Raw genomic sequence first — 22,662 nt, 5'->3', positions numbered from 1 at the left:
TCACTCATCTTGGTAAAATTGTTACTGGAGACACTGCCCCTCCAGCAGATATTCCAGAAAATGAGACGCCCTCATAGCTCACCTGTAAGCCCCGATCTACCTTGAAACCCCGCATCTGACTGGGAACACTCCATCGTAAAGGGTATATCCTCTCGAACCGGATTGTCAACGCTCACTATCTCGTTCACTCTCTCATCTGTACCATACAACATTATCCCTACTTCTTATGCACAAATATGTGCGTCCCTCAGGATCTGGCCTCGTTTCTTAACCTTCCGTCCACAACAGGATGAACGGTAATCATATCTTCCTCTGCAGGTGCCTTGGCCTCTCCATCTTCATCTTGCTGCTTCCCTACTCGCAGCTTCGCTCCGTCGAAGCAATCCACTCCGCTCATGTGTTCCTTCGACGCAACCCCAATATGGTCTTGATAGTGTTGCTTGGACCGCGACCAACGGATGGCGAGAGAGGCAGCCCGCTTCCATTGCTCCGCGATGTGCAACTGATGTGTCTTGATCCGGGACTGTCTTGTGCGCTCCTGAGCAATGATTCTATGTGTGTCAGGGTCAATGTGCTCCTGCGACTCGTTCATGCGAGCGAGCCTATTGACGAATTGTGCTCCTAAAATACGCGTCACATGCGTAAAACCTTTATTTGAGAGACGCAGACATGAGGGTGTGGGGCTGGCGTACCGAGTAGGTACTTTCTAACGACCGTGCTGGTGATCTGGCCCGATTCGTCGTCAATCAAATGTTTTTGTCCTTTGAGGGGGAGGAAACCGTCATGTCCTTGGGCCATGTATTCTCGAGTCACGATTTTGTATTTGCGCCCCTCTTTCTCCCGTTTGATGGGTTCGCCATCGACAACGGCCGGGGTGGTATGGCCACTGTCAGCAGGAGATCCCAACCCGCCGTCCGAAACCTCTTCTTGCAACCAAACCCCAAGGACACGTTCACCAGGCTTCTTCCGAGAATCCCAAGAGACACGGAATCCTGCTATCACGGGGAATCGTCTGACAATAGTTGCGAGCACTAATTTAGTGAAGATATCGTTAAGAATTAGAACATCGATCGTACCCTTCCTGCGCTGGCCAAGTCTCCAGCGACGCTTCCAATGTGTCCCATAAGGTCTGGCCATCCACTTCTATCACAACGAGGGGATCTTCAAAGGGAAGGATCTCCAGAATGTCACCCAACGAAAGGTATCCTGGGCCGTTCATATAAATATCACAAAACGGGGACCAAAAATAAACGTTATGAAGGGCCTACCTGGGCCGTAAATAGAGTCCCCTCTCAACATTCCCGCACAGATGAATACCCCATCTGCTCCTCCGTTGTACCCTTTCATGCAAAGCGCGTCGTCATACGTGTGTCGCAAGATGTCAGCGAACCAGTCTCCTGCAGCGGACTGTGAAGATCGGTATGTGTCAATGAGCTGAGCCTGAGAGACACTGGAAGGTGAACATACCTCTTGAATGCGGATGAACTGAGATCGAACATCAAGTTCTGCTGCTAATTTGCACAAAGGGTTTTTGAGCGATGAACCGACAGATTTCAATATATTATCCAAGATTCTCTGCAGTTGATTGCAGGACCGCATGCCGGGCACAATCTCGTGATGTTTTCCTGTGCGTATTGTGCGCGGTCAGTCTAGGGCAGGGACGAGCTACAATCAAATGGTTACCGACCCATGATTTTCTTGATAACTTTCCTTCTGACGCTTCCTTCTGATGTGTCCTCTAGCTCAAGGGTCATCTCGCTGAGGTCGCGGAAATCTGTCCCGCTCTTGACAAGCAAGACGTCCCCATGGTCTTCCTCGGCCCCCAAGACTTCAGCTGTGAGATCATACCCTTCCCAAGTGTCTACTCCACGACCAACGAAGTACAGATGGTCGTGCCCTCCTAAAAGAATATCGACACCGTGAGTGTTGGCGACATCTTGGTTCTCCTGTGCAGCTGGGGTAAGAGCGAGTAGCTTTTTAGCGAGCGCGATATCCTGCAGATGAATCAACAAGAATTAGGTGCTTTATGCTCACAATCAAAATGTCAATCATCGTACATTGGGCACTCTGTCATATTAACTCAGTTTGTGTGGGGTTTACATGAAGACATTAACCCACCTAGCATGAGTCAAAGCGATGATGAGGTCGCATTTGTATTCCCCGGTGGGGTCACGAAGACGCTTGGAAAGATCCAACCCTACCTCGGCCATGTCTTTGTATACAAAACTCTCAGGCCATGATGAGACAGTTCCTATCCACTCCCTGTGCGCTCCTTCAGCAGAAGATCACAGGCGATGGTCGAACGATGTGAGCACCGTACTTCTCGACCAAGCCTATCACACCGATGCGGACCCCAACGCGTTCCAGCACTCGGAATTCGTATAGGCTGTCTGGGACTTTCGACGTTGTTGTGTCTACGATGTTACTGAGAAGCCATGGCTAGCGAGAACAGAGTTGATCTATAGATCATGTCTTGCATTATGGATGCTCCTGTCTGCCACTCACAAATTTGGTATCCTGGATGAGTTTAGAGAGATGCGGATAACCTTTGGCCAATTCAGGAACAGCGAGATCACTGGGATTTCCCGCATTATATATGTCTCACCGAAATCAAAATCATGATTTCCTTCGTGTTTATCAGAATATAGGCATTTTCAAAGTCGACGATTAGATCAATCTCACCGGTCATGGATACGTCTGGTGCCAGTTGATTCATAACGGGAACCTGGAACAAGAAATACCCATGTCTAACCCACTTGCAGCACGTCTGAGTACAATGTGCAGCCATCACTTACCATATGGCTACCTCTAGTGACCGAGCTTTCCACGGATGGCGCAAACACATCTCCAGAGAACAACGTCAGGCCTTCCCGAGTCCCGTCGGGTCTTTCTGCCCATCCGTCTCGTATATCGTCCATCAAGGCCGCGAACTGCGTGACATCGATCGTCTCTGGTGATGTAGGCGAGATCTTCTGAGGCCTGACTCTATAGACATCGTTGAAGTGGATGATGGGTAGTTTGGTCATGGTGGGTTATTTTTCGAAGATGCCGAACGCGATTATAAGATGTGATACGGATGAGGCAGCAATGCATGCATACTAGGCGCCTCTAGGCGCGCATGAGCAGGTATGAGCACGTAGGAGTGACCACGTGCAAATTCACTCGCATCATGTGCGAGAACGCGTTGATGAGTGGCCAATTAAGACGACCTAATATGCAGCAATGTGTAGTGGGACATTGAGTCGTTCAAGCAGGCGTTCATGCACACCTCTGAGGTAAAGCAGATGATATAGTCCCAACTAAAGAAAAACTAACACGACAATGGTACATTTTCTACACTATTCGCAATGCTCTGTCGTTTTTGATGACTCTTCTCCTCCGAGCCCGAGAGCTGATATCAGGCGCCCCCCACCTTCCATGCATCCCACTCGTCGCAGCCATCTACATTCAGGATATCCTGTACCGCGTGAAGAACCATTGATGCCGCTCTGTACGGTGTCTCGACTCCAATCTTCCCTCCCGCCATAGCCAGTCCCGGTTTTCGTAAGCCAATACACCAAATGCTTTTAAGTGTATTGACATGCACTATCCGAGATATACCTGTGGAGATGGTTATGCGAAAGGATACAATGAGGAAGTCTCTGCATTCCTGGCGGAATTCCTGGGCGTACCGACTGGTGGGAGTGCTGTGTGGATTACGAGGACGACAACAATGTCCCAATTGTGAGATTGTCGTACATATAGAGCACAATCAGAGACACGGAGTGACGGACGCAAACGTGGGGCAGTTCGTGGAGTCCTTTTGGCGCACGAAGACCACTAGTCGCTATTTTGCTAGGAGGGTACTGGAGGCACCAAGCTGACTAAGACGACCTCCCGAGTCTAGTTGAGCAAAATGGTGAAGTTGTTTCTGTCACCCTGGCGCAGCACTGTTTTCCTGGAGAAGCGATCGGGGTTTCCACTGTCCGAAGATGGCGAGCCTTTCTTATATAGCCAATAAACCATTTTCCCGCCGGGTCGCCATTTTTCTTCCAATTGATTAAAGCCTATAGATTCCATAAGATCCTTGAGATATTCAAAGGTCGTGTAGCGCGAGTTGAGGACGCAGGGAAGAGGCAGCTGTTAAACACGAATGAGGTTGAGTTTACACGAAATGTTCAAATTCCATGAGGACTTACGACTAGGAAAAGCAGCCCATCGGCACGCAACGTTTGGTGTGCTAGCCTCAGCATGCGACCTGCGGGACGACTAGTCAATGGAACACGTAATAAATGCATTGAGAGGAAGTACTAACCGCGATCAAGTGCGTCGGGGACGAAGTTGACAACTAAGCTCAGGCTTATGATATCCCATTTGCTACCGTTCGACTGTGGGTCCATGAGCAGAAAATCTTGCTCAAGGATAGACGGATGCCTTGAGCGCAGGTCAATGGGTGTCACATTCAGCCAGGTCGCGTAGGACTGATAGTTGTCTGGCTTCAGGGCTCCAACCTCTAACAATCTTTAGAGACGTAGAGCATATGTTTAGGTGCGGTTAAAATTCATGAAGACTGACGTCGCACCTGTGTCTCTCCCTCCTACCCAAATCATTCCACCCCAATTCCTTCAACCATCCTACCAAGATCTTCTCGCTTCCCCCACCTCTATCGCTTCCCTGACCGATGCTCGACATACGCTGGTACGCAGACAGCCCGCCGAGCTCCTCAATCTCCTTTTCGATATCGGCCAACGCGCGAGCGCTCTCCGCATCGCGCGTCTCGTTCTGCAAGTGCTTCTGGTTCTTCAAAAGAACATGGAAGCGACGGATAACGGTGCGGCTGGCCTTGGCCTTGCTGGATGTGCTGGAGCGGTCGTTTTCAGACGTTACAGGCGCTTTGCGCTTCCGTGCCTTGGGCATGGTCGATCTGGAGACTGGAGACTGTCCAAACTCAAACGCGGCCTGTCGCGATCAATGCGCGTTTTCGCCTTCCGCGGCGCCTGCCTGCTGGTGTCGTCCGCCAACCCCACCATCTGCCGGATCTTGCTCTTCACCACAACACTACCACAAGCTGGTCGTCGTCGGTCAGCGCTTATCTTCTTGCATTTAGTTATTTATACGTTTCATTATCCTCCGGCGGTTCCAGAGATATCGACGCTCATTGGCACATCCTCCCTCCAAAAACTACAACTTCTTGCATAGTCTCACCTCTTCACGAGTAGCTCGAGATAAAATCGTATGTGTTCTGAATTCTGAGACCCTTCTGTCAAATACAGTACGAAGAAACTGATGCCTCAACGAATACCCGTTCGAGTGGCAGGCTAAAATTTCACTCAACCCCTATCTTCATACTCAGATCCATTTTTTTTCTTCCGCAGCAAATAGTTCACAAAGTCTTTATATATAGGCCTCTATGCTTGCCATGGCCCACCTCAACACTTTGCACCTGTATAATTTCGACCGCCATGTCTAACACCGTCTTTTGCTCTCCGAACGATAAACTCTACTCGATCGAGGCTACCCGCTCTTTTTCATCCACCAACTCCTTCGAGACGACGTCCAGCCTGTCTCTTTCCGACACAATAAAACCCTCCGACTTCTCCCCCTCCTACCATCTGAGCTCCTATGAGGCAGCATACCACTCGAAGCCCTCGCAGCTCAACGCGTCTGCCCCGCATTCCCGCCCGCTCCGCAAAATCTCCAGCACGATCTCCCCCATCCTCCCGCGGCACCCCGCACGCGCCGTCCGCCGCGTCGCCTCGTTCGCAGCAGGCCTCACCTCGTCCCTCAATCTCACCTCGCACGAGGACGATGCCGACGCTGACGCCGACGAAACGGACCCGTTCGCGATGCACGGCGAGCCGTATCACCCCGCCCCAGTCCGCACCCCCGTTCTCTCGACGGAAGCGTTCGACCTGTCGATCTCCGATCGCTCGTCGTCGCCGGAGAGCACGCGTTCGCTTCGGTCCACGCGCAAGGGGGATATCTGGCTCCGGTCGCACGTCGACCTCAACTTTTACTATACGCTGACGGCGCGGAGGCAGTCCCGGAGTGCGCGCTGATGCGCCTTCCGTCCCCCAATACCAACCGAGTCAGTCAAGGTTCTGCCACTCGGCACAGGATCACCCGTCACTTGGGATCTCCATCCCCTTGACTGCGTGCGCGGCCTCGATGACAGATGCCGTCCTGCGGGCTGTATGTGGATTGATGTACCTAACGTTGCATGTATCACGCACGGCATCAATTTGTGCGACATCTCTCATCGTTCAGAGAGTCCCTCTCTGATGGGACGTCGAACTCGCATCACTCTTGCAATGAAGATTTGTAGGCACCACATGCAGCATCATGAAACATACTTGTTGATGCACATCGCTGAAGGTCCAGACTGGAGTAGTAAGTAGCATCATGAAAGCGATGCCCCCATCATTCAGATGGTCATTCAGTCGCCCTTCGGAGCCTTGCATGATCCGCAGAAACAAGGAGCGTCGAAACCCTACTGACAGCAAGTCTCATGTGGGAGGCAGGTCGCCTCACAATAAAGTACAATGACCCTTGTATATCTCAGTCTGTCCCGATTCCGAGAACAATAAACTTGCAGGTATATACATGAAAAAAGTGAGTTGCTCGACACGAAAGCGGGTGGGGGGCTCTAACAAGACAAAAGAACAAAGGTCAAAATCTGTCCCAGAGTCACAAGGAATCTGGCAGAGCAACAGCATGGGAAGAGTAACACATTGACACAGCAGTGAACGGGTCTACTATAGTAGCAAGGGCGAAATCCGGAGAGAAAAATGAGATGCGAGGGTTGGGTGGGGGTCGGAAGTGTGGAAAGGTGCGGGTCGCATGCCGCTTAGACGAAGCCCCTGCCGCCGCGTTTGGAGTCGATCCTCTTGAAACGCTCGATCTCTTGCCTCTGTCGCGGGAGTTAGCTCGTTACAAGCCAGTGGCACCGGAAACATACCACTTTGATGACACAGAGGGAGGTCATGAAGAGACAAATTGCAACCGCCATGAAGCCATAAACCTATTGTCGAAATAAATGTCAAAATAGCCACCAAAAACACCACAGAGGCCACTCACGGAACTGGAGACAAAGTGAGACGCAGTCAGGGCGATAAGCGCGAGGAGAGACGGAAGGGCACGCACGTGAAAACATCGTTCAGGGAGACATCGCTGTACGCGGTGATGGGTGTGACGCAGAAGTTCTTCAACACAGTCGTGTTCAGCTGGTCGGCCTTCTCCTGGCTCGTGCAGAAGTTGCCTCCGATAGCGATCAAGTCCGACGCGTTGAAGTAGCCGCAGCACGAGAACTGCGAACCACGGAGTTGGCGGCAGCTGGGGAGCGAAAACGAAGGCACGCACCTGGTCCTGAAGCGTAATGCGACTCGACTCCGGGAGGCCAGCCCACACCGTATGAAACTCTGCGCGCTGGCGGAGCGTGTAGAACCACACGAAGGTACCAACGACGGTGATAGCGATGGAGTCGAGAATGAGACACCAGTTGAGGGCAACGAGGCCGATAGTAACGTGGTTGCGTTGGACGATGGCGAAGACGGAGAGGAGCCAGGTGACACCGAGAGCGATACCGAGGACGAGACCGGCTGATAGACCGTCGAAGCGTTGGTAAGGGGGAAAGGGCTCGAACGCGAACAATTCAAATCACGCACCGGTCAGGTCAGCATCGCTGAAGACCATGTTCAGCAAGAGGCTCTTCTTGTGCCATACTTGGGAGAAGACGATGGCGATGATGGAGGACAGGAGGAGGCAGAAGCTGAAGAATGCGTAGAAGCCGTGCAGAACCTTCATACCCATTTTGTCTTGTTAGAAGATGGGAGTCTGGAGATTGGGAGCACGAGGGTGAGCGAAGGCGGGTCGCAGAGGGGAACAGGACGGACCAGTGCAATGAGCGGGGAGGCAAGCGGCCGGATGGAGTCAACTCGGGGAGGAAAGATGGAGAATCTCTTCCGGAGAGCGATAGGACCAGCGCAAGAGTGGCAGAGCAACGAGAAGTGAGGATTGAAGAAGGGGAAAGAAAGGCGACGGTCAACGTCTGCTTGCACTGCAGAAAACGAAAGATCAGCGAAGGCCCAAGCGGCGCGTAGCACCTGAAGAAGAGAAAACGAAAGGAAAAGAAAGGGAGGGAGGGAAGAGGACACGAGAGAGAGAGAGAGGTGGAGGGACGTACCAACGGAGCGGGTTACTGAGAGACGGCTGATGTGGCCAAACAACACCAATCAATCTCTGTGATCGCAACTGTCGCCGCGTCTGCTGTTCCACTTCGAAGACGGGAACCGGCTCTCTGAGGTGCAGCGTCCAGGCTGCGTTGGCTGGCGAGCGCGACAAAAAAAAAGAAGGACGATACGAAAGACGCGTGAGGTTATTCTGGCTTGCTCTTTCCCATCCTCCCTTGAACTATGAAGGACGCGCACGGTCTCCATGGCTACTTGCACGACCTCTCGCCGGCAGCCGCGCTGCGTCCAGACACGACGAGAACCATTCCTTGCCTATTGCGGTCACGCTTCCCCACCGCGTCCGCAGCTGATGTTGCTATATTCTGCGCAGTGCGCACCTCGTCGGACGTTGTCCTGCCGTCTCCAGTCGTCCCCACCCACCGTGTTCCATATTTACTGTCCACTGCTTCTCCTTGTCTATTCTTGCGATTGAACGGCATCATTTCTATTATCGGTTCTGCAATGCATCGCTTTTGTTTTTGATTGCTCCGCCAGATGCGCTCTATTTACAGCGTCGGCACCTATTCCGTGGTTAGGGTCCCAGGCGTCGCATCGCGCAGTATTGACCCTCCCTTCTTTATGATCTAGATATTTTCAAGAGGCAACGCCCATGGCAGATATCCCCGCGACGCAGCCTGCTGCGTCCCTTATGATCGCTTGGCAGCTCAGAGACAAACGAGTGTTGGTCGTGGGCGGCGGTGATGTTGCGTCAGGGCGCATCGGGCACGTACTCGCAGCCGGGGCAGAGGTCACGGTGGTGTCGCCCCGCGCGGGCCTCCATCCCGCGACGAAGCAGCACATCGACGCGTCCGACCGCATCACGTACCACGACCGCACCTTCGTCGCGGCAGACCTGGACGGGGCGGACATGGTCCTCACCGCCATCGACGACGTCGCCGTCTCGCGCGCGATCGCGGCCCAGTGCCGGGCGCTGCGCATCCCCGTGAACGTGGCCGACGACCCGCCCTGCTGCGATTTCTACTTCGGCTCGCAGATCCGCCAGGGCCCGTTGCAGATCATGATCTCCACGAACGGGCGGGGTCCGAAGCTGGCGAATATCATACGGCGCAGGATCGAGGAGAGCCTGCCGCGGGGGGCCGGAGAGGCCATTGAGAAGGTGGGGCGGCTGAGGGAGAAGCTCAAGGAGCGTGCGCCCGGCGTGGGCGGTGACGTGAGCAGGCGGCGCATGAGGTGGATGGTCGACCTGTGCACCGCGTGGGAGATGGACGAGCTGGCGCTCTTGAGCGAGGAGCAGATGGAGAGGATGCTCGACGAGGGCTGGGAAAAAGACTCTGTGCTCAGCCCAGAGGCGCTGGGAGTGGGGTCGTGAGATTCGGAGGTCAGTCGTGCCAGTGCCCGTTCTGCGGGATGCCCAGCTGATCGGCATTATCTGCGATCGGCAGATATGTGTATCGTTATTATTCTCAGGCGACATGCGCACGACGGCAGCAGGTAAGCCTCGAGCAAGTCTGGTCCCATGATGCGTCGGTGCTTCTTGCCTCGCGCGAAGCGCATGAATGATTGTCTTTTTAGCGCTTCCGTAGATGATGTACAAAGGGTGTCGTCTCCGTGATGTATTCCGCACTTGTTGACTGCCTCCCGCTGCAGAGCCGCACGAGCGAGTCACCGGCGGCAGCCGCCGTCAGCTGAGAACAGCATGGAAAAAGCTGGATGCATGACTCAGTGAGTGACGGCGTGACGCATATATACGAGTACACGCGCGTCACCCGTCTGGCCCCGCACCGCACCGCACTCCACCGTCCACTCTCCTCTTGCCTCCGACTCCCACAACCACCTCCCCCTTAGACCACCCCGACCCTACCCTAGACACCATCACCACCATCATGAGCGACGATTGGGATGCCAAGCTCGTTATCGGCCACAAGGCCCGCGCTCCTAAAGTAACCAGGACCACATCTGATCTGAACGGTATGCCGCTCCCTGTCCTAGCCCAGCCCCCGCGCCGTCGCTGACCTCGCTCTCTACGCAGCGGTATGTTCTCTGCAGCGAGTATCGTGCGTGAGGGAGAGCGTGTGCTCACCGGAAGATAGGCGAGGCGCGCCGGCGCCGTTGTTGCGACCGACAAGAAAGTGACCGCGGGGGGCAACAAAGCCCACCAAGGTGCGCCGCGCCGCGCTCCGTCCGCTCTTCTGCCCTCTGACCGCCGCCCGCAGGCACCGACCACCAGCGCATAGCGAAGCTCGACCGCGAAAACGAGGTCGCGCCGCCGCCCAAGATCTCGCAGACCGTCGGCAGGGTGCGTCTCTCTCCGTGCATATCTCGGCGCCGTTTCCTCGCACGCGCTCACGCCTGTCCGTTGGCCCCGCCGCGCAGGCGATGCAGCAGGCGCGCATGGACCTCAAGCTCTCGCAGAAGGACGTGGCGCAGAAGATCAACGAAAAGCCGTCCATACTGCAGGACTACGAGTCGGGCAAGGCCATCCCGAACCCCCAGATCCTCGGCAAGCTCGAGCGCGCGCTGGGGGTCAAGCTACGCGGTGCGCATCGTCCCGTTTTCGTTTTTCGTCCCCGTGGTTCTGACGCCCGGCGCTCGCAGGCACGGACATTGGGAAGAAGCTGGAGGCGCCGAAAAAGTCGTAGTTTGGCCCCTCCGTAGTCGCCCGCTCGCCGACGTCTGTCCTCGTGTCTGATGCTTGCTCTCAGTGTGTGTGTGTGTGTGTGTGTGTGTGTCGTTGTTGTTGTTGTTACAGTCTCATACGTTCATTCCGCGTTACATTCGCTGTACCAATTTGAAAAGCTTTATGTGTATCGGATGGTAGTACAGAGTAAGAGTAAGGGATACATGGGGGCGATAGAACAGGTACACGAGGATAGCAGAGACGACGATTTAACCAGCCTGATCGCCGTCGGCGGCGCCCTGCAGGAAAAAAAAAGCGTCAAAAACTGCCAAAAGCGCGAGAGGATCGTTCTGGGGAGCGCACGTAGGAGATGTAATCTGGGCTCTCGCAAGCCTTGTACTCCTTCAGCAGCTCCTCGGCGGTCGCTCTGGAACGCAAACATCGGTCAGATCGGCCGCGGCCAGCCAGGGAAAAAAAAAAAAGCAAGGGGGGAGGCGCTCGCCTCGCGTCGTCGAACTCCTCGAGCCCGTTTTCGAACATCTTCTCCTTTTTGTACTGTTCCAGGAACGCGTTGCGCTTGCGGAGGCGGTCGAACTGGTCGAGCATGCGCTTGAACAGCTATTGGGGCGGGCAGGGGCGATCAGCGATCAGCGCGTATTCTCAGAGTGGCAACGGCAGACGGGGGATGCGCACCGACGCGATGCTGGTGTGGTTCGCGAGCATGAGGCCGCTCACGCGGTGGTTCGTGGTCACGTACGGCGAGCGGCGCGTGAGCGCGACCTGGATCGAGGCGGGCCCCCACGGGATGAAGTTGGCGAGCTGGCGCTCGCGGATGCGGAGCAGCGACTGGTGGACGTCGGTCGGGTCGACGTCGCCCTGGATGATGTTGAGGATGGAGATGTAGCACGCCGTCTTGCTCGGCGTCGTCGAGACCATGCGGTTCTTGGGCTGCAGGAGGCGGCGCATGACGTCGAGGACGGTCGTGCGCCGGATGGGCTTCGCCTGGGCGGACGGTGGAGAGGACGTCATCGTGAGCGGGAGGAAGGAACGGGGAAGGGAAGGGGGCGCACCTTGTCGATGTTGTCGCTCGTGAAGGGGGTGTAGGAGGTCATGAGGAAGTGGCAGCGCGGGGTCGGGATGAGCGAGGCGATGATGCCGACGAGGTCGTTGTTCATGTAGCCCGGGTAGCGGAGGGTCTGCGTGCTGGCGGCCATGACCGTCGACACCTGGACCGGGCGCGCGGGGACACAGGGCGCGGGCGCGGCGGTTTGGTTCAGACGGGCGCGAGAGAGGGCGGCGCGGGAGAGGTGCGCACCAGCTGGTTCGTCTGGTCGAACGAGGGCGTCGACGTGTGGAGCCTGTCGGCGTTGATGCGCGCGAGTGCGCCGTTGTCGAGGACGACGACCGAGTCGGCGTGGTTCGTGAGGCGCTTGAGGGTGAGCAGCGCGTTGTACGGCTGCACGACGACGTCGCCCTCCTGCGCGTTCGGGAAGACGGAGTAGGTCTGGATGAGCTTCTTCGGGAACTTGTCGTTCAGGCGCTCGAGGAGGAAGGAGCCGAGCCCGGAGCCCGTGCCGCCCGCGATGGAGTGCAGCATCATGAATCCCTGCGCGGAGGGCGGTCAGCGCCGCGGCGGTGGCACGCGATCGCCGGGTCAAGGGCGGGCACGCACCTCGAGCGAGTCGCTGCCCTCGGCCTCGCGGTCGACCATCTCCATGATGTCTTCATAGAGACGTTCGCCCGCCGAGTAGCCCTGGGCCCAGTTGTTCCCTGCGCCGCCGCCGTCCTTGGAGACGAATATGTTCTCTGGGTTGTAGAGGTTCGCGTAGGGCGAGGTGATGATGTTGTTGATGACCTGCACGCACGGTCAGCTCGCGCGGGGCGGAGGGACGGCGGAGGGACGGACCCGCGGCTCGAGATCGACGAGGATCGCGCGGGGGATGTAGTGCTCGTCGTCGGCCTGGTAGAAGAAGACGTCCTTGCGGTCGCCGCCCTCGGTGGCCCACTCCTCGAGGATGCCCTCCTTGTTGATGCCGTGCTCGGCGCAGAGGCGCTGCCAGAACACGGAGCCCACTGTGCGCGCGAGACGGGTGAGACGGGACGGGAGGGAGAGAGAGAGAGACGGGCGCGCACTCTGGTTCCCGCATTGGCCGATCTGGACGGTGACGATCTCGCGCGGCATTCTGTTCCGTCGAGTCCAACGCTCGGCCTCAGTCTCAAGCTCGAACCCGCGCCGCCTTCAACAACGCGTCCACGGCGCGTCTGTCACATCCGTCACACAATGTGTCACACATCCGTCACGCAGCGCGATCAATGCAACGGTGGACGATGGATTGCAGCAGTCCCAACGACGGTCAGCCTTCAGCATGACCTAGGCAAAACAGGTAGAGTAAAACCAACAGGAACCGACGTGTGTGTATGCGTGTAAGTATGTGTGTGTGTGTGTGTGTGTATATGCGTGAGTGCGCGCGCGGGCCTTGAGCCCGCGCTATGAGATGAATAGAATACGTGGCTACCGAGCGAAGCGGGAGACGTGTCGGACGAGTGGCAATGTGGCAAACGAGAAAACCCAACGGGAGAGAGAAAGGGACGGGGACGGGAAGACGCCGCGATGGAGATGAGGGGATAAACAGATCCGGGTGGCTCCTTCAGAGTCGACAAGCACGCACGAGACGAGAGCTAAAAAGAGCTAGAAAAAACGAGAAAAAAAAAGCACACAGGGAAGCGCGAGAGGACGGATCGAATAATGTAAGAAGGAAATCGAGGTGCTTGTTGGATATAGCGTATGTATATGCGCGGGCGTCGTGATGATGGGCGAGGGAGACGAGAAACGATAAAAGAGAAATCAAGGGAGAAACGGAGCGCAGAGACGGAACACGAGCAGAAAGGAGCCTCCCCCCACGATGTACGTAGGATGAACGACACGGCATATCACCACACGACAAGCGAACCAAGCAGAAAAAGAGAAAAAAAAAGAGCAGAGAACAGAGAACAGAGAACAGAGAACAGAGAACAGGACCTATCGGCCACCGAAAACGCAACTCAACCACGACACCCAGTCGAAGCTTCAACCTCACCGCTTCCCCCCTCTCCTCATCGGCAGCTTTTTGATAGCCCGCCCAGCAGCCCCCGTCCCAGGCCCCGCAGACGGCGGCGCCCCCATCGTAAACAGCGACGACGCCCCGCCCGCCACAGGCGACCCCAACGGCGCCCCTCCAAACATCGCCGCCGGACTCCCCGGCCCCGCCCCGAACCCAAACTGCACCGGCGCAACCGCCGGCGACGCAGGCTGGCTCCCCGGCCCCGCCCCGAATCCCCCTACACCCGCGCCAGAGGGGCCGCCGAACGGGTTCGCGCTCGCGGGCGCGCCGTTGAACGAGAACGCCGGCGGCTGGCCAAACGCGGGGCTCGCGGGCGTCGAGCCCGCCGTGGGCGCGTTGAAGCTGAACCCCGTTGGCTGCTGCTGCGGCGCGGCGGCTGGCGCGCTGAACGGGAACGCCGCGGACGTGGAAGACGACGGGCGCGAGGCGTCGCCGAACGAGAACCCAGACGAGCCCGGGCGCGCCTGCTCCGCCGGCGCGCCGAACGCGAAGCCGGACGACGGTGTGCGCGCCATCTCCGGGGCTTTCTGTTGCTGTTGCTGTTGCTGTTGCTGTTGCTGCTGCTGGCCAAACGCAAACGGCGCCGGGGACGACGCGCCCTCGGCAGGCTTGAGAGCACCGAACGAGAACCCGCCCGCGGACGACGGCGCGCTCTCCGCCGGCTTGGAAGCCCCGAACGAGAACCCGCCCGCAGACGGCGGCGCAGGGGCAGGGGCCGCAGGCTTGACAGGCGTGAACGAGAATCCGCTCGCGGTCGCGGGCCCATTCCCAAACGGCGACGCCGGCGCTACCGAAGTCGGCGTGCCCGCCGGCTTGAAAGAGAACGGCGACGCGGCGCCAGACGCGCCGGCGCCGGCGGGGGGTGGCGTAGAGAACGAAAAGGCGGGGGGCTTCGTCGTCGCCGCCGCGGCGTTGGCAGCGGGGGTGCTCCCCGGGACGTGGATGGAGAGCTGCGGCAGCGCGGCTTTGGCGGCGCCGGCGCCGGCGCCGCTCTCGCGCGTCGGGCTCTCGTCCATGCGGACCTCCGTATCCGCTTGCGGGGCGATCATCGGATGAGCGTGTGCGTGGGCATCGGGCGTCTGCGCGGGGGCCGGTGCGGGCGCGCCGAACGTGAATGGCTTGCTCGCCGTCGGGGCGGTCGCTGCGGGGGCGGCGGTTGCGGCGGCGGGAGTGGGAGTGGGAGCGGAGCCAAAGGAGAACGGCACCTCTTTCTTCTCGGCTCCTTGTGCGCCCGTTGCGTCTTTCGCGACGGGCGTCGAAGGGGCACCGAATGTGAACCCGGACGGGGCGCCGCCGAAGAGGGTCGACGAGCTCGGGGCTGCCGCAGCAATAGCCGGAGCAGCGGTAGTAGGAGCGGGTGCAGCGGGTGCAGCGGGTGCAGACGAGCCAAAAGCAAACGGCGGCGGCTTCGACCCAGGCGCACCGAAGGGTGAAGCGGGAGCCGACGTCGCTGGCGTAGCGTTGTCTTTCTTTGGCAGGAGACTGAACGGCAGCTGCGATGGCGCGCTCGAGGTCGCCGCCGATGCCGGAGGGGCAAACGAGAACGCCGCGGGAAGCTTTGGCTGCGCGGCGGTCGGCTCAGGTGCAGGAGAGGGAGCAGCAGGCGTGGCACCGAAGAGCGCGCTCCCAGCCGGAGCCCCAGCCCCGCCGAACCCGCCAAACCCTCCAAACGTCGCAGGCGCAGGCGCAGCTGACGCGACCGCCACCGCCGGGGCAGCCCCGTCCTTCTTCTCGGCCGGAGCCGTGGGCGCGGGCGTGGGCGTGGGCGTGGGCGTGGGCGTGGGCGGTGCGACGCCCGTGCGCTGGAATATGCCCGAGCTCGCGAAGAAATTGGGCATTGGAGCGGGCTCCTGGGCGTCGGCTTCAGCGTCGGCTTTGGCAGCGGCTTCGGCTTCGGCTTGCGGCGGCGTAGGGGCCTTGGGGGGCGCCGCAGGTGCCGCAGCAGCAGGGACAGCGACGGCAGGAGGCGCCGCGGCGGTAGTCGACTTGGTGAGCGAAAAGGGCAGCGCAGCGATCGGGGCGTCTTTCGCAGGCGCGCCGTCGGCAGGCGCGGGGGACGACAGCACGGTGGCTGCGGCCTGTCGCAAACTAAAGTCAGTCGCGAGCTCGAAGCGGGTTCAGATATCAAATAAAAAACGCACCGCAGAGGGCGGGGCGAAACTGAATCCGGGGGGCGGGGCAAACGTCATGTCGACCTCCCTCGGCCTGGCCTTGACCCTGTCCCCGTCCCTGTCCTCGTCCATGTCGACGTCGCCCGCCTGCACGCCGACGTCCACCGGGAGGTCGAATGCGCCGCGCCCGTCGCGATCGTCCTCCTCCTCGAGCTCGCGCGCCGAGAACCGGTTCCGGCCGCGGTTGCGCACGGGGCCGACCGTGCGCGCGCCGCCGCTCGGGCCGGAGGGCCGGCGGCCGCCGGCGACGCCGAGCCCCGCGCGTGCGCCGGGGCCAGAAGCGGCGGGGGGCGGGCCTGCGATCTTGCGCGCGGGGGCGACGGGGATTGAAGGCGGCGGCGGCGGCGCGGTGGCGCGGGGGTCATTGTCCTTGTCCTCGCTCTTGGTCTTGTCGTCACGGGCGGCGGCGCCGTGCTTGCGCCTGCTCGGGCCCAGGTAGGCAGCGGGGGCGTCCTCGTCCATGCTGTTCTCGTCTGCGAGCACGGCGCGCACCTGCGCCTCGCTGTCGTCTGCCATCGCCTCCGAGTCTTCCTCGTCCCGTTTGCGCGCTGCGGCGGCCTCCTTCTCGGCGGCAGCGGCGTCTTCCTTGCGGCGGCGCCGAGCGAGGAGCTTCTTGAGGGGATCGCCGCGCGGATACGGCACGCCGGGATCTGCCTTGTCCTTTGTGTCCTTTTTGGATTTCTTCGGGGTCGGAGACATGGCGGAGGGGGCGTGGCCGAGGCGCGGTTTGGAGTCGTGGCCGCGGTGCATGGGGACGACGTGGCGGGCCTTGGTGCGGGCCTGGGAGAGCACCGGGGCGGAGGGGTCGGGGGCAGCGGCGTTAAGGCGGGTGGGCACGAGCGGGGTGCGGTAGATCTCGAGTTCTTGGAGGGCGCGCTCGGCGGCATTGGCGGGGCGGAGGTAGTCTGGGGAAGGGGAGGGTCAGAGGGGTGCGTGTGAAAGAGAAGGAGGAGGACGGACTGGAGGAGGGGGCGCTGGTGTCTTTGGGCTGCTGAGAGCCAAAGACGAGCGAGCTGCGGGATCGGACGAGGGGCGCGGCCTGGGCAAGCGCGTCAGCGAGAAAGCGAGGGCAGACGTTGTGGCACTGACCGATCTGTGGGCCTGGGCGAGGGATCCGAGGGTGGTGACGGGGGCGGGGTGATGGGGTGCGGGTGCGGGTGCGTGGGAATCGGGAACGGGGGGCGGCCTGACGAAGACGGGGCGGGACATGAGGGCGGTGAGGGGCGGGGGCTCGGAGGGGTTGCGGTCGCGGCGCTGGGGGTTGGGGCCAAACTGGGTGGCGGGGGGCGTCGGGGAGAGGCCGGAGCGCATGCGGAAGGGCGGGTTGTGGGCACCCGGTAGGGCGAGGTCCATGGAGACGTCGCGGCTGACGGAGAGCGGGACGAAGGTGGGCTCTCGGGTGACGGTGCGGGAGTGCGGCGGGGGATCCATGGACATAGTGCGGGAGAGGCCTTGAGGCGCGGTGGGACGGGGGCGGAGGTCGGCGGGGTGTGTTGCGATGGGCTCGAGGGTGTGGCGGGCCTGGAGGCGGGCAGGTGCCTGACGGACGGGGTGGGGGAGGGCGGAGAGCGGGGGATCGAGGTAGCCGGTGTTGGGGCGGGGGAGTTCGCGGACGGGGCTGTGGAGGCGCATGCGCTTGGGCCGCGACGGGAGCTCGTCGGGGTCGAGGTCGGCGGGCGAGTCGGCGCGACGGCGATGGGCGGCGGAGGCGGCGTTCGGGGGCGTGGGAGGGGGACGTCTGCGCTTGCCCTGGGCGGACGCTGGCTGGTCGAAGCTGTCTGCGGTGGAGAACCAGGAGAGCGGGGCGGTGACGATGTTTTTGATGGTGGAGAGCACCGAGGCGGCGCGAGTGGGCGGCGGGCGGCGGTAGTAGGGCTTTGTCTTGCGGCGGGGGAAAGGCGCCTGCCGCGGCGAGCGGGTGGACTGCATCTGTGGCGACGGCGACGGCAGCGACGGGGAGGACGACGAGGGCGAGGACGAGGGCGAGGGCGAGGGCAGCGAGGTGGGGTCGTGGGCAAAACCAGACAAGGGCAGTGGCCGCGGGGTCCCGCTGATGCATCGGCGGTGTGCGGGGGCCGCGAGCGCGTCGATGGTCCCGTCGCGTCGTGACGTAATGACTGGCTGACCTGCGTCCGTCGACGATGTTGCGCTCGCTCGGACACACCGGCCGCTCTTACAGCACACAGCAGAGCACGCACACAGCCGCACTCTTCATCGACTCCGTCTTCCCCATCCGTCTCGGCGCCTGGGAGTGCGTTCGAAAGTGTCGCTATTTTATTTGCTGCTCACTCTTTCCTGCAGCCTGCGCTACTACTACGGCCTCCTCCGCCAAGAGTCCCTCCTCGATGCCCTCGGCGCATCCCTCAACGCCGTACACGCCCATGGCTTCACCCCAGTCGCCCTAGAGCCCCACCCAAAAGACGGCGGCGTCTTTCTTCGCTTCCAGTACACCGCACCCGCACCCGACCCCGCTCTCCTCGCTCAAATAGAGCGCGCCGTCCGCGACCACCTCCGCGCGTCCGGCGGCGTCCCCTCCTCTGCCGGCCTCCGCCGGGGCGACGCCTGGCTCGTCCGCGGCACCCCCTGGCCCGAGGTCCGTCCGCCCTCGCCCGCCCTCTCTCCCCCCGCACTGACACCCGATTTAGGACATGCGCCGCTTCGCCTCCCCCATCCTCCGTGTCGCCTTTGACGGCCCGGACGTCCCCGAAGAGGTCCTCTACGCTCTCCTCCGCCCCTACGGCCGCATCCTCGACATCGTCCCGCCCACACCCGCACCCGCCGGCGCCCTCCGCGCCGCCACCGTCACCTTTGCAGACACGCGCGCTGCCGTCATCGCCCGGCACGCCCTCCACGGCCTCGCGGTTCCCGCCGCTGCCGCGTCCTCCACGCGCCTGCGCACCGCCTTCCAGCCCGCAGTCCAGGCCCACGCCCTGCGCGACTGGGCCACCGCCCACCCGCGCATCGTCATCCCCGTCCTCGTCTTCCTCCTCGGCACCCTCACCTACACCGTCCGCCTTCCCTCCCCTCCGCGTCCCCTCACCGCGTGCTCACTCGCTTGTTATTCTAGGTGTTCGACCCCATCCGCGCCTTCATGGTCCAGGCCAAAATGCAGGACTGGCTCGACTACCGCCGTGCGTCTCCTCCCCTCCCCAAGCCCTCCTGTCGCGCACGCCGCTGACACCGACCGTCCATCGCAGAGTTCACGCTCTACAAGTGGCTCCGCCGCAACGCCCTCGAGCGCCTCTCGCTCTCCCTCGACATCGCCCCCGACGGCGACGTCGTGGACGAGGAGGGCGCCTGGCAGGAGCGCCGCGAGGCCGAGGCCGCCCTCAGGCGCTATCTCGCCGACGTCCCCAGTGCGTCGTCTGCCCCGTTGCGCCTTCCGCACGCTCGATGACTCGATTTTTTGCATAGCCACGGTCGCGTTCGTGCACGGCCCGCAGGGGAGCGGCAAGTCGCGCCTGCTAGGCCGCATCCTGAAAGATATCGACCGGTGCGTCTCCCCTCCCCCCCCCCCTCCTGCTTAGCCGCTCACCGACCGCCGCCGCCGCCTCCTTCTCCCAGCCCTGCCCTCGTGATCGATTGCGCGCCGCTTCTCCACGCAGGCACCGACGCCCGCCTCCTCGCCGCCCTCGCCGCCCAGACGGGCTACTGGCCCGTCTTCACCTTCCTCAACTCCGTCAACCACCTCGTCGACCTCGCCAGCGTCGGCCTCATCGGCCAAAAGGGTGCGTGCGCGACGCTCTTTCTCTCTCTCGTCTCTCTGTCGCGAGCGAGCGACGCCGTCCTGATTTGTGTTTCTCTTGCATGCGACGCCGCGCCGCGCAGCCGGCCTGAGCGCCTCGCTCCCCGAACAAACAACCCAGCTCCTCGAAGTCGTCGGCACCGCCCTCCGCGCGTCCGCCGCGACGCGCCGCACGGGCGCGCAGTGCGCCCGCAACCGCACGGCACAGGCCGCGCAGGCGGAGAAGGAGGCCGCGCGCGTGCGGGAGCGCATCGCGCGCGGGACGTGGTTCGATCCGCGGATGGGCGCCGTTGCGGGGGGCGGGGTGATGGCGGAGCTGGGCGTCGGTGACGAGCGCGTGTGGGAGGCGGATCTGGAGGCTGCGAAGCCCCGAGGCGCCGCGCGCGATGCGGGGGACCACGTGGACGCGCTGCCGGCGGTTGCACCGGATATGGACGCGGACGCGGACGCGGTGGGCGCGCTGCCGATCGTGGTGGTGAAGAACTTTGCGCCGGGGGGAGGGAGGGAGGACGTGATGGACGTGTTTGCGCGCTGGGCGGCGGCGCTGGTCGAGGGCGGCGTCGCGCACGTCGTCGTCGTGAGCGACAACCGGGAACACTCGAAGCGGCTCGCGAAAGGTGCGGCTCATGTGCGCGGAGGTTCGATTTTCGGGTAGCTGACGTGATGATGCGACGCACCGCGGCCAGCGATGCCGGCGAAGCCGCTGAGCACGATCGCGCTGTCGGACGCGGACGCGGCGGGCGCGCTGATGTTCGTGAAGCTGCGCCTGCGCGAGGCGGGCGTGGAGCCCGAGTGGACGGCCGAGCGCACGGAGCGCGTCGAGCGGCTCGGCGGGCGCGCGAGCGACCTCGCCAGTGTGAGTAACCCCCCTACCTGCTCTCGCTCTCTCTTATTAATTTTATGTCGACGGGTGTGCGGCGCGATGCGGCGCACAGCTGATCCACAAGGTGCGCGGCGGGCAGCGGGTCGAGGACGCGGTGGAGGACATCGTGGGGCGCGGCGTCGCGGAGCTGCGCAAGGGCGCGTTCGGGGACGACGCGGAGGACGCGCGGGCGCTGCCGTGGACGCGCGTGCAGGCGTGGGCGGTCGTCAAGGCGCTCGCGCAGGCGAACGAGGTGCGCGCGCTTTACCTCCTTCGTATTTCGCGCCTTCAAGCGCTGACGCGCATGCCGCGGACGGCGCGCGCAGGTGCCGTACCACGACGTGCTCGTGAACTTCCCGTTCAAGGGCGACGAGGGCGCGCTGCGCGGCATGGAGCAGGCGGAGCTGATCGCTATCACCGCGCACGACGGTACGCCGCGCTCTACTCTGCGCCTCTATTTGTCCCTCCCTTATTCTGTGCGTCTTGCTCACGCTGTCTGTCGCGCACGCGCATAGGCCGCGCGGCCGCGATCCGACCCGGCAAGCCCGTGTACCGCCACGTCTTTGAGCGGCTCGCGAACGGTACGCACCGCTCCCCGGGCACTGGCATTGGCACTGACCCCGGCATACACAGACGCTGTGTTCGCGGCGACGCAGGACCTCGCGCTGGACGCCGCGCTCGCCGCGCGCGCGGAGGACACGATCCGCGCGTGCGAGGCGGAGCTCGGCGCACTGCGCGCGCTCGCGCCCGACCCCTCCGGCGGGTCCTTCGGGTGGGCGAAGGTGTGGCGCTGGGGCCGCGGAGGGGCCGCGGCGGCAGCGGTGGCGGCGCGGGAGCGGCGGGCGGCGTATTTGTTGCGGCGGATGCGCGCGGCGCAGGGTGTCGTGGAGGGCGTGGAGAGGCGGGAGGGGGAGCTGAAGAAGGTGCTGAAGCGGGGCGGGTGAGGGGGGCGTGCGGTAGCAGTGTAATAGTGTTGACGCAGGTATCTCTTTTTCGAGTGCTTCTCTTGCTTGTATGTAAGGTCTTTCTAACCCCGTAAACACACAGGAGATGACCTTGGATCTGTTTGTGTCTCAAGTGTGCATTGCTTCGATGTGCTCGGACCTTCGTTGCGGTCTTACACTTCCATCGTTGGAGCAGTCGTCTTCGAAGTTAGTCGTCCTCGGGGGCGTAATGTGCGACCCCATCTGCCAGGTTGGAGTCAGCGATGTCATGCTGGCTGATTTGCCCGTCGCAGGCGGAGTCTCAGGAACTGTCGCAGTGGGAGAGTATGATCAGATGCGAAACTTTTAGTGAGCATGAGAAACACATCCGAAGAATCCGTCAGAGATCGGCGCGGCCTCAATAATCGTGAGCCGAGCCGCGCTCTCGACAGTTAACGGGTTGTGCATCAACGTGCACAACGCCGTTCTGATTATTTTACGGTACCGATACAACCTTGCGGGCGCCACTGCACGGCGTGCAAGAACCAGCGAGAACCGTGCGGGAACCACCACTGAATAAGAGGTATCGCCTCAACTCTCTCTGAATGGAACATCACGATCCGTTAGGGCATCAGGATATTTTAGCACATCGCAGCACGTCAAAGATGCGCAAACTAGTTCCATGGGGTTTGGTGCATGTCTGACTGACACAACCGAGATTCACGCTTCCAGCTGCTGCCTGACAACTGGCTGACGGATCGAACTCGCGCGCCGCGCGCTGCCGAAGCACAGCGCTGAAGGTCCAGACAGACGGAAGAAGGAGCGTCTATTTGACGGATCGAACTCAGCGCCTATTCACATTCGGTGCCCGTTCATATTCGGCGCCTGTTCATATCCGGCGCCCATTCACATGCCTTTTCTGCCCTATATCCCATCTCCGCAACAGCGATCTCGCCGTACGTACGTACACGCATCTTCTAGTGTCGCGCGCCGCCCCCCTCGTGTGTACCCAGCCCAGATGTGACAAGCACCTTTGGACACACCTGAAGAGGGGTGTGGAGGACTCTGAGGTACG

The 22,662-nt window shown here is 61.2% G+C and overlaps 8 protein-coding genes across 8 annotated transcripts; 4 read left to right on the top strand and 4 right to left on the bottom strand.

Annotated features, from left to right (window-relative positions):
• Positions 1 to 247: 247 nt before the first annotated feature.
• HETIRDRAFT_311242 (uncharacterized protein) lies at positions 248 to 3,026 on the bottom strand (the record flags this gene model as incomplete). Its single annotated transcript, XM_009544216.1, has 12 exons — positions 248 to 621; positions 693 to 1,012; positions 1,077 to 1,206; positions 1,269 to 1,407; positions 1,468 to 1,625; positions 1,688 to 1,994; positions 2,109 to 2,262; positions 2,321 to 2,439; positions 2,506 to 2,546; positions 2,606 to 2,626; positions 2,683 to 2,725; positions 2,796 to 3,026. 12 exons carry the CDS (start codon positions 3,024 to 3,026, stop codon positions 248 to 250), a joined length of 2,037 nt encoding a protein of 678 aa, XP_009542511.1.
• Positions 3,027 to 3,882: 856 nt separating this feature from the next.
• Positions 3,883 to 4,896, bottom strand: HETIRDRAFT_414665 (uncharacterized protein; the record flags this gene model as incomplete). Its single annotated transcript, XM_009544215.1, has 4 exons — positions 3,883 to 4,119; positions 4,179 to 4,237; positions 4,295 to 4,500; positions 4,562 to 4,896. 4 exons carry the CDS (start codon positions 4,894 to 4,896, stop codon positions 3,883 to 3,885), a joined length of 837 nt encoding a protein of 278 aa, XP_009542510.1.
• Positions 4,897 to 5,441: 545 nt separating this feature from the next.
• HETIRDRAFT_100706 (uncharacterized protein) lies at positions 5,442 to 6,038 on the top strand (the record flags this gene model as incomplete). The annotated part of the gene is made up of 1 exon (XM_009544214.1): positions 5,442 to 6,038. One exon carries the CDS (start codon positions 5,442 to 5,444, stop codon positions 6,036 to 6,038), a length of 597 nt encoding a protein of 198 aa, XP_009542509.1.
• A 424-nt stretch (positions 6,039 to 6,462) lies between these two features.
• On the bottom strand, positions 6,463 to 8,145 carry HETIRDRAFT_407613 (uncharacterized protein). Its single transcript, XM_009544213.1, is given in 7 exon segments — positions 6,463 to 6,889; positions 6,938 to 7,000; positions 7,109 to 7,112; positions 7,123 to 7,286; positions 7,339 to 7,577; positions 7,644 to 7,812; positions 7,872 to 8,145. 6 exon segments carry the CDS (start codon positions 7,786 to 7,788, stop codon positions 6,827 to 6,829), a joined length of 678 nt encoding a protein of 225 aa, XP_009542508.1. The 5' UTR covers positions 7,789 to 7,812; positions 7,872 to 8,145; the 3' UTR covers positions 6,463 to 6,826.
• A 705-nt stretch (positions 8,146 to 8,850) lies between these two features.
• HETIRDRAFT_379742 (uncharacterized protein) lies at positions 8,851 to 9,804 on the top strand. Its single transcript, XM_009544212.1, has 2 exons — positions 8,851 to 9,546; positions 9,611 to 9,804. The coding sequence occupies exon 1, from the start codon at positions 8,857 to 8,859 to the stop codon at positions 9,535 to 9,537; it is 681 nt and encodes a 226-aa protein (XP_009542507.1). The 5' UTR covers positions 8,851 to 8,856; the 3' UTR covers positions 9,538 to 9,546; positions 9,611 to 9,804.
• Positions 9,805 to 9,976: 172 nt separating this feature from the next.
• HETIRDRAFT_379740 (uncharacterized protein) lies at positions 9,977 to 10,974 on the top strand. Its single transcript, XM_009544211.1, has 5 exons — positions 9,977 to 10,136; positions 10,257 to 10,328; positions 10,382 to 10,464; positions 10,542 to 10,704; positions 10,764 to 10,974. The coding sequence occupies exons 1-5, from the start codon at positions 10,052 to 10,054 to the stop codon at positions 10,805 to 10,807; spliced, it is 447 nt and encodes a 148-aa protein (XP_009542506.1). The 5' UTR covers positions 9,977 to 10,051; the 3' UTR covers positions 10,808 to 10,974.
• Positions 10,952 to 13,001, bottom strand: HETIRDRAFT_150132 (uncharacterized protein). The gene is made up of 9 exons (XM_009544210.1): positions 12,919 to 13,001; positions 12,692 to 12,858; positions 12,458 to 12,640; positions 12,101 to 12,391; positions 11,856 to 12,011; positions 11,479 to 11,787; positions 11,288 to 11,403; positions 11,149 to 11,212; positions 10,952 to 11,084 (listed from the first exon to the last, which is right to left on the bottom strand). Exons 1-9 carry the CDS (start codon positions 12,965 to 12,967, stop codon positions 11,055 to 11,057), a joined length of 1,365 nt encoding a protein of 454 aa, XP_009542505.1. The 5' UTR covers positions 12,968 to 13,001; the 3' UTR covers positions 10,952 to 11,054.
• Positions 13,002 to 18,182: 5,181 nt separating this feature from the next.
• Positions 18,183 to 21,179, top strand: HETIRDRAFT_470792 (uncharacterized protein; the record flags this gene model as incomplete). Its single annotated transcript, XM_009544209.1, has 11 exons — positions 18,183 to 18,308; positions 18,359 to 18,650; positions 18,703 to 19,065; positions 19,125 to 19,188; positions 19,255 to 19,413; positions 19,472 to 19,550; positions 19,622 to 19,785; positions 19,886 to 20,419; positions 20,489 to 20,658; positions 20,738 to 20,917; positions 20,991 to 21,179. The coding sequence occupies exons 1-11, from the start codon at positions 18,199 to 18,201 to the stop codon at positions 21,177 to 21,179; spliced, it is 2,304 nt and encodes a 767-aa protein (XP_009542504.1). The 5' UTR covers positions 18,183 to 18,198.
• Positions 21,180 to 22,662: the final 1,483 nt, after the last annotated feature.

Source organism: Heterobasidion irregulare (assembly GCF_000320585.1).
Source record: "Heterobasidion irregulare TC 32-1 unplaced genomic scaffold scaffold_02, whole genome shotgun sequence".
Classification (NCBI taxonomy): Eukaryota; Fungi; Basidiomycota; class Agaricomycetes; order Russulales; family Bondarzewiaceae; genus Heterobasidion; species Heterobasidion irregulare.
This window is presented reverse-complemented; position numbering and strand designations above follow the sequence as displayed.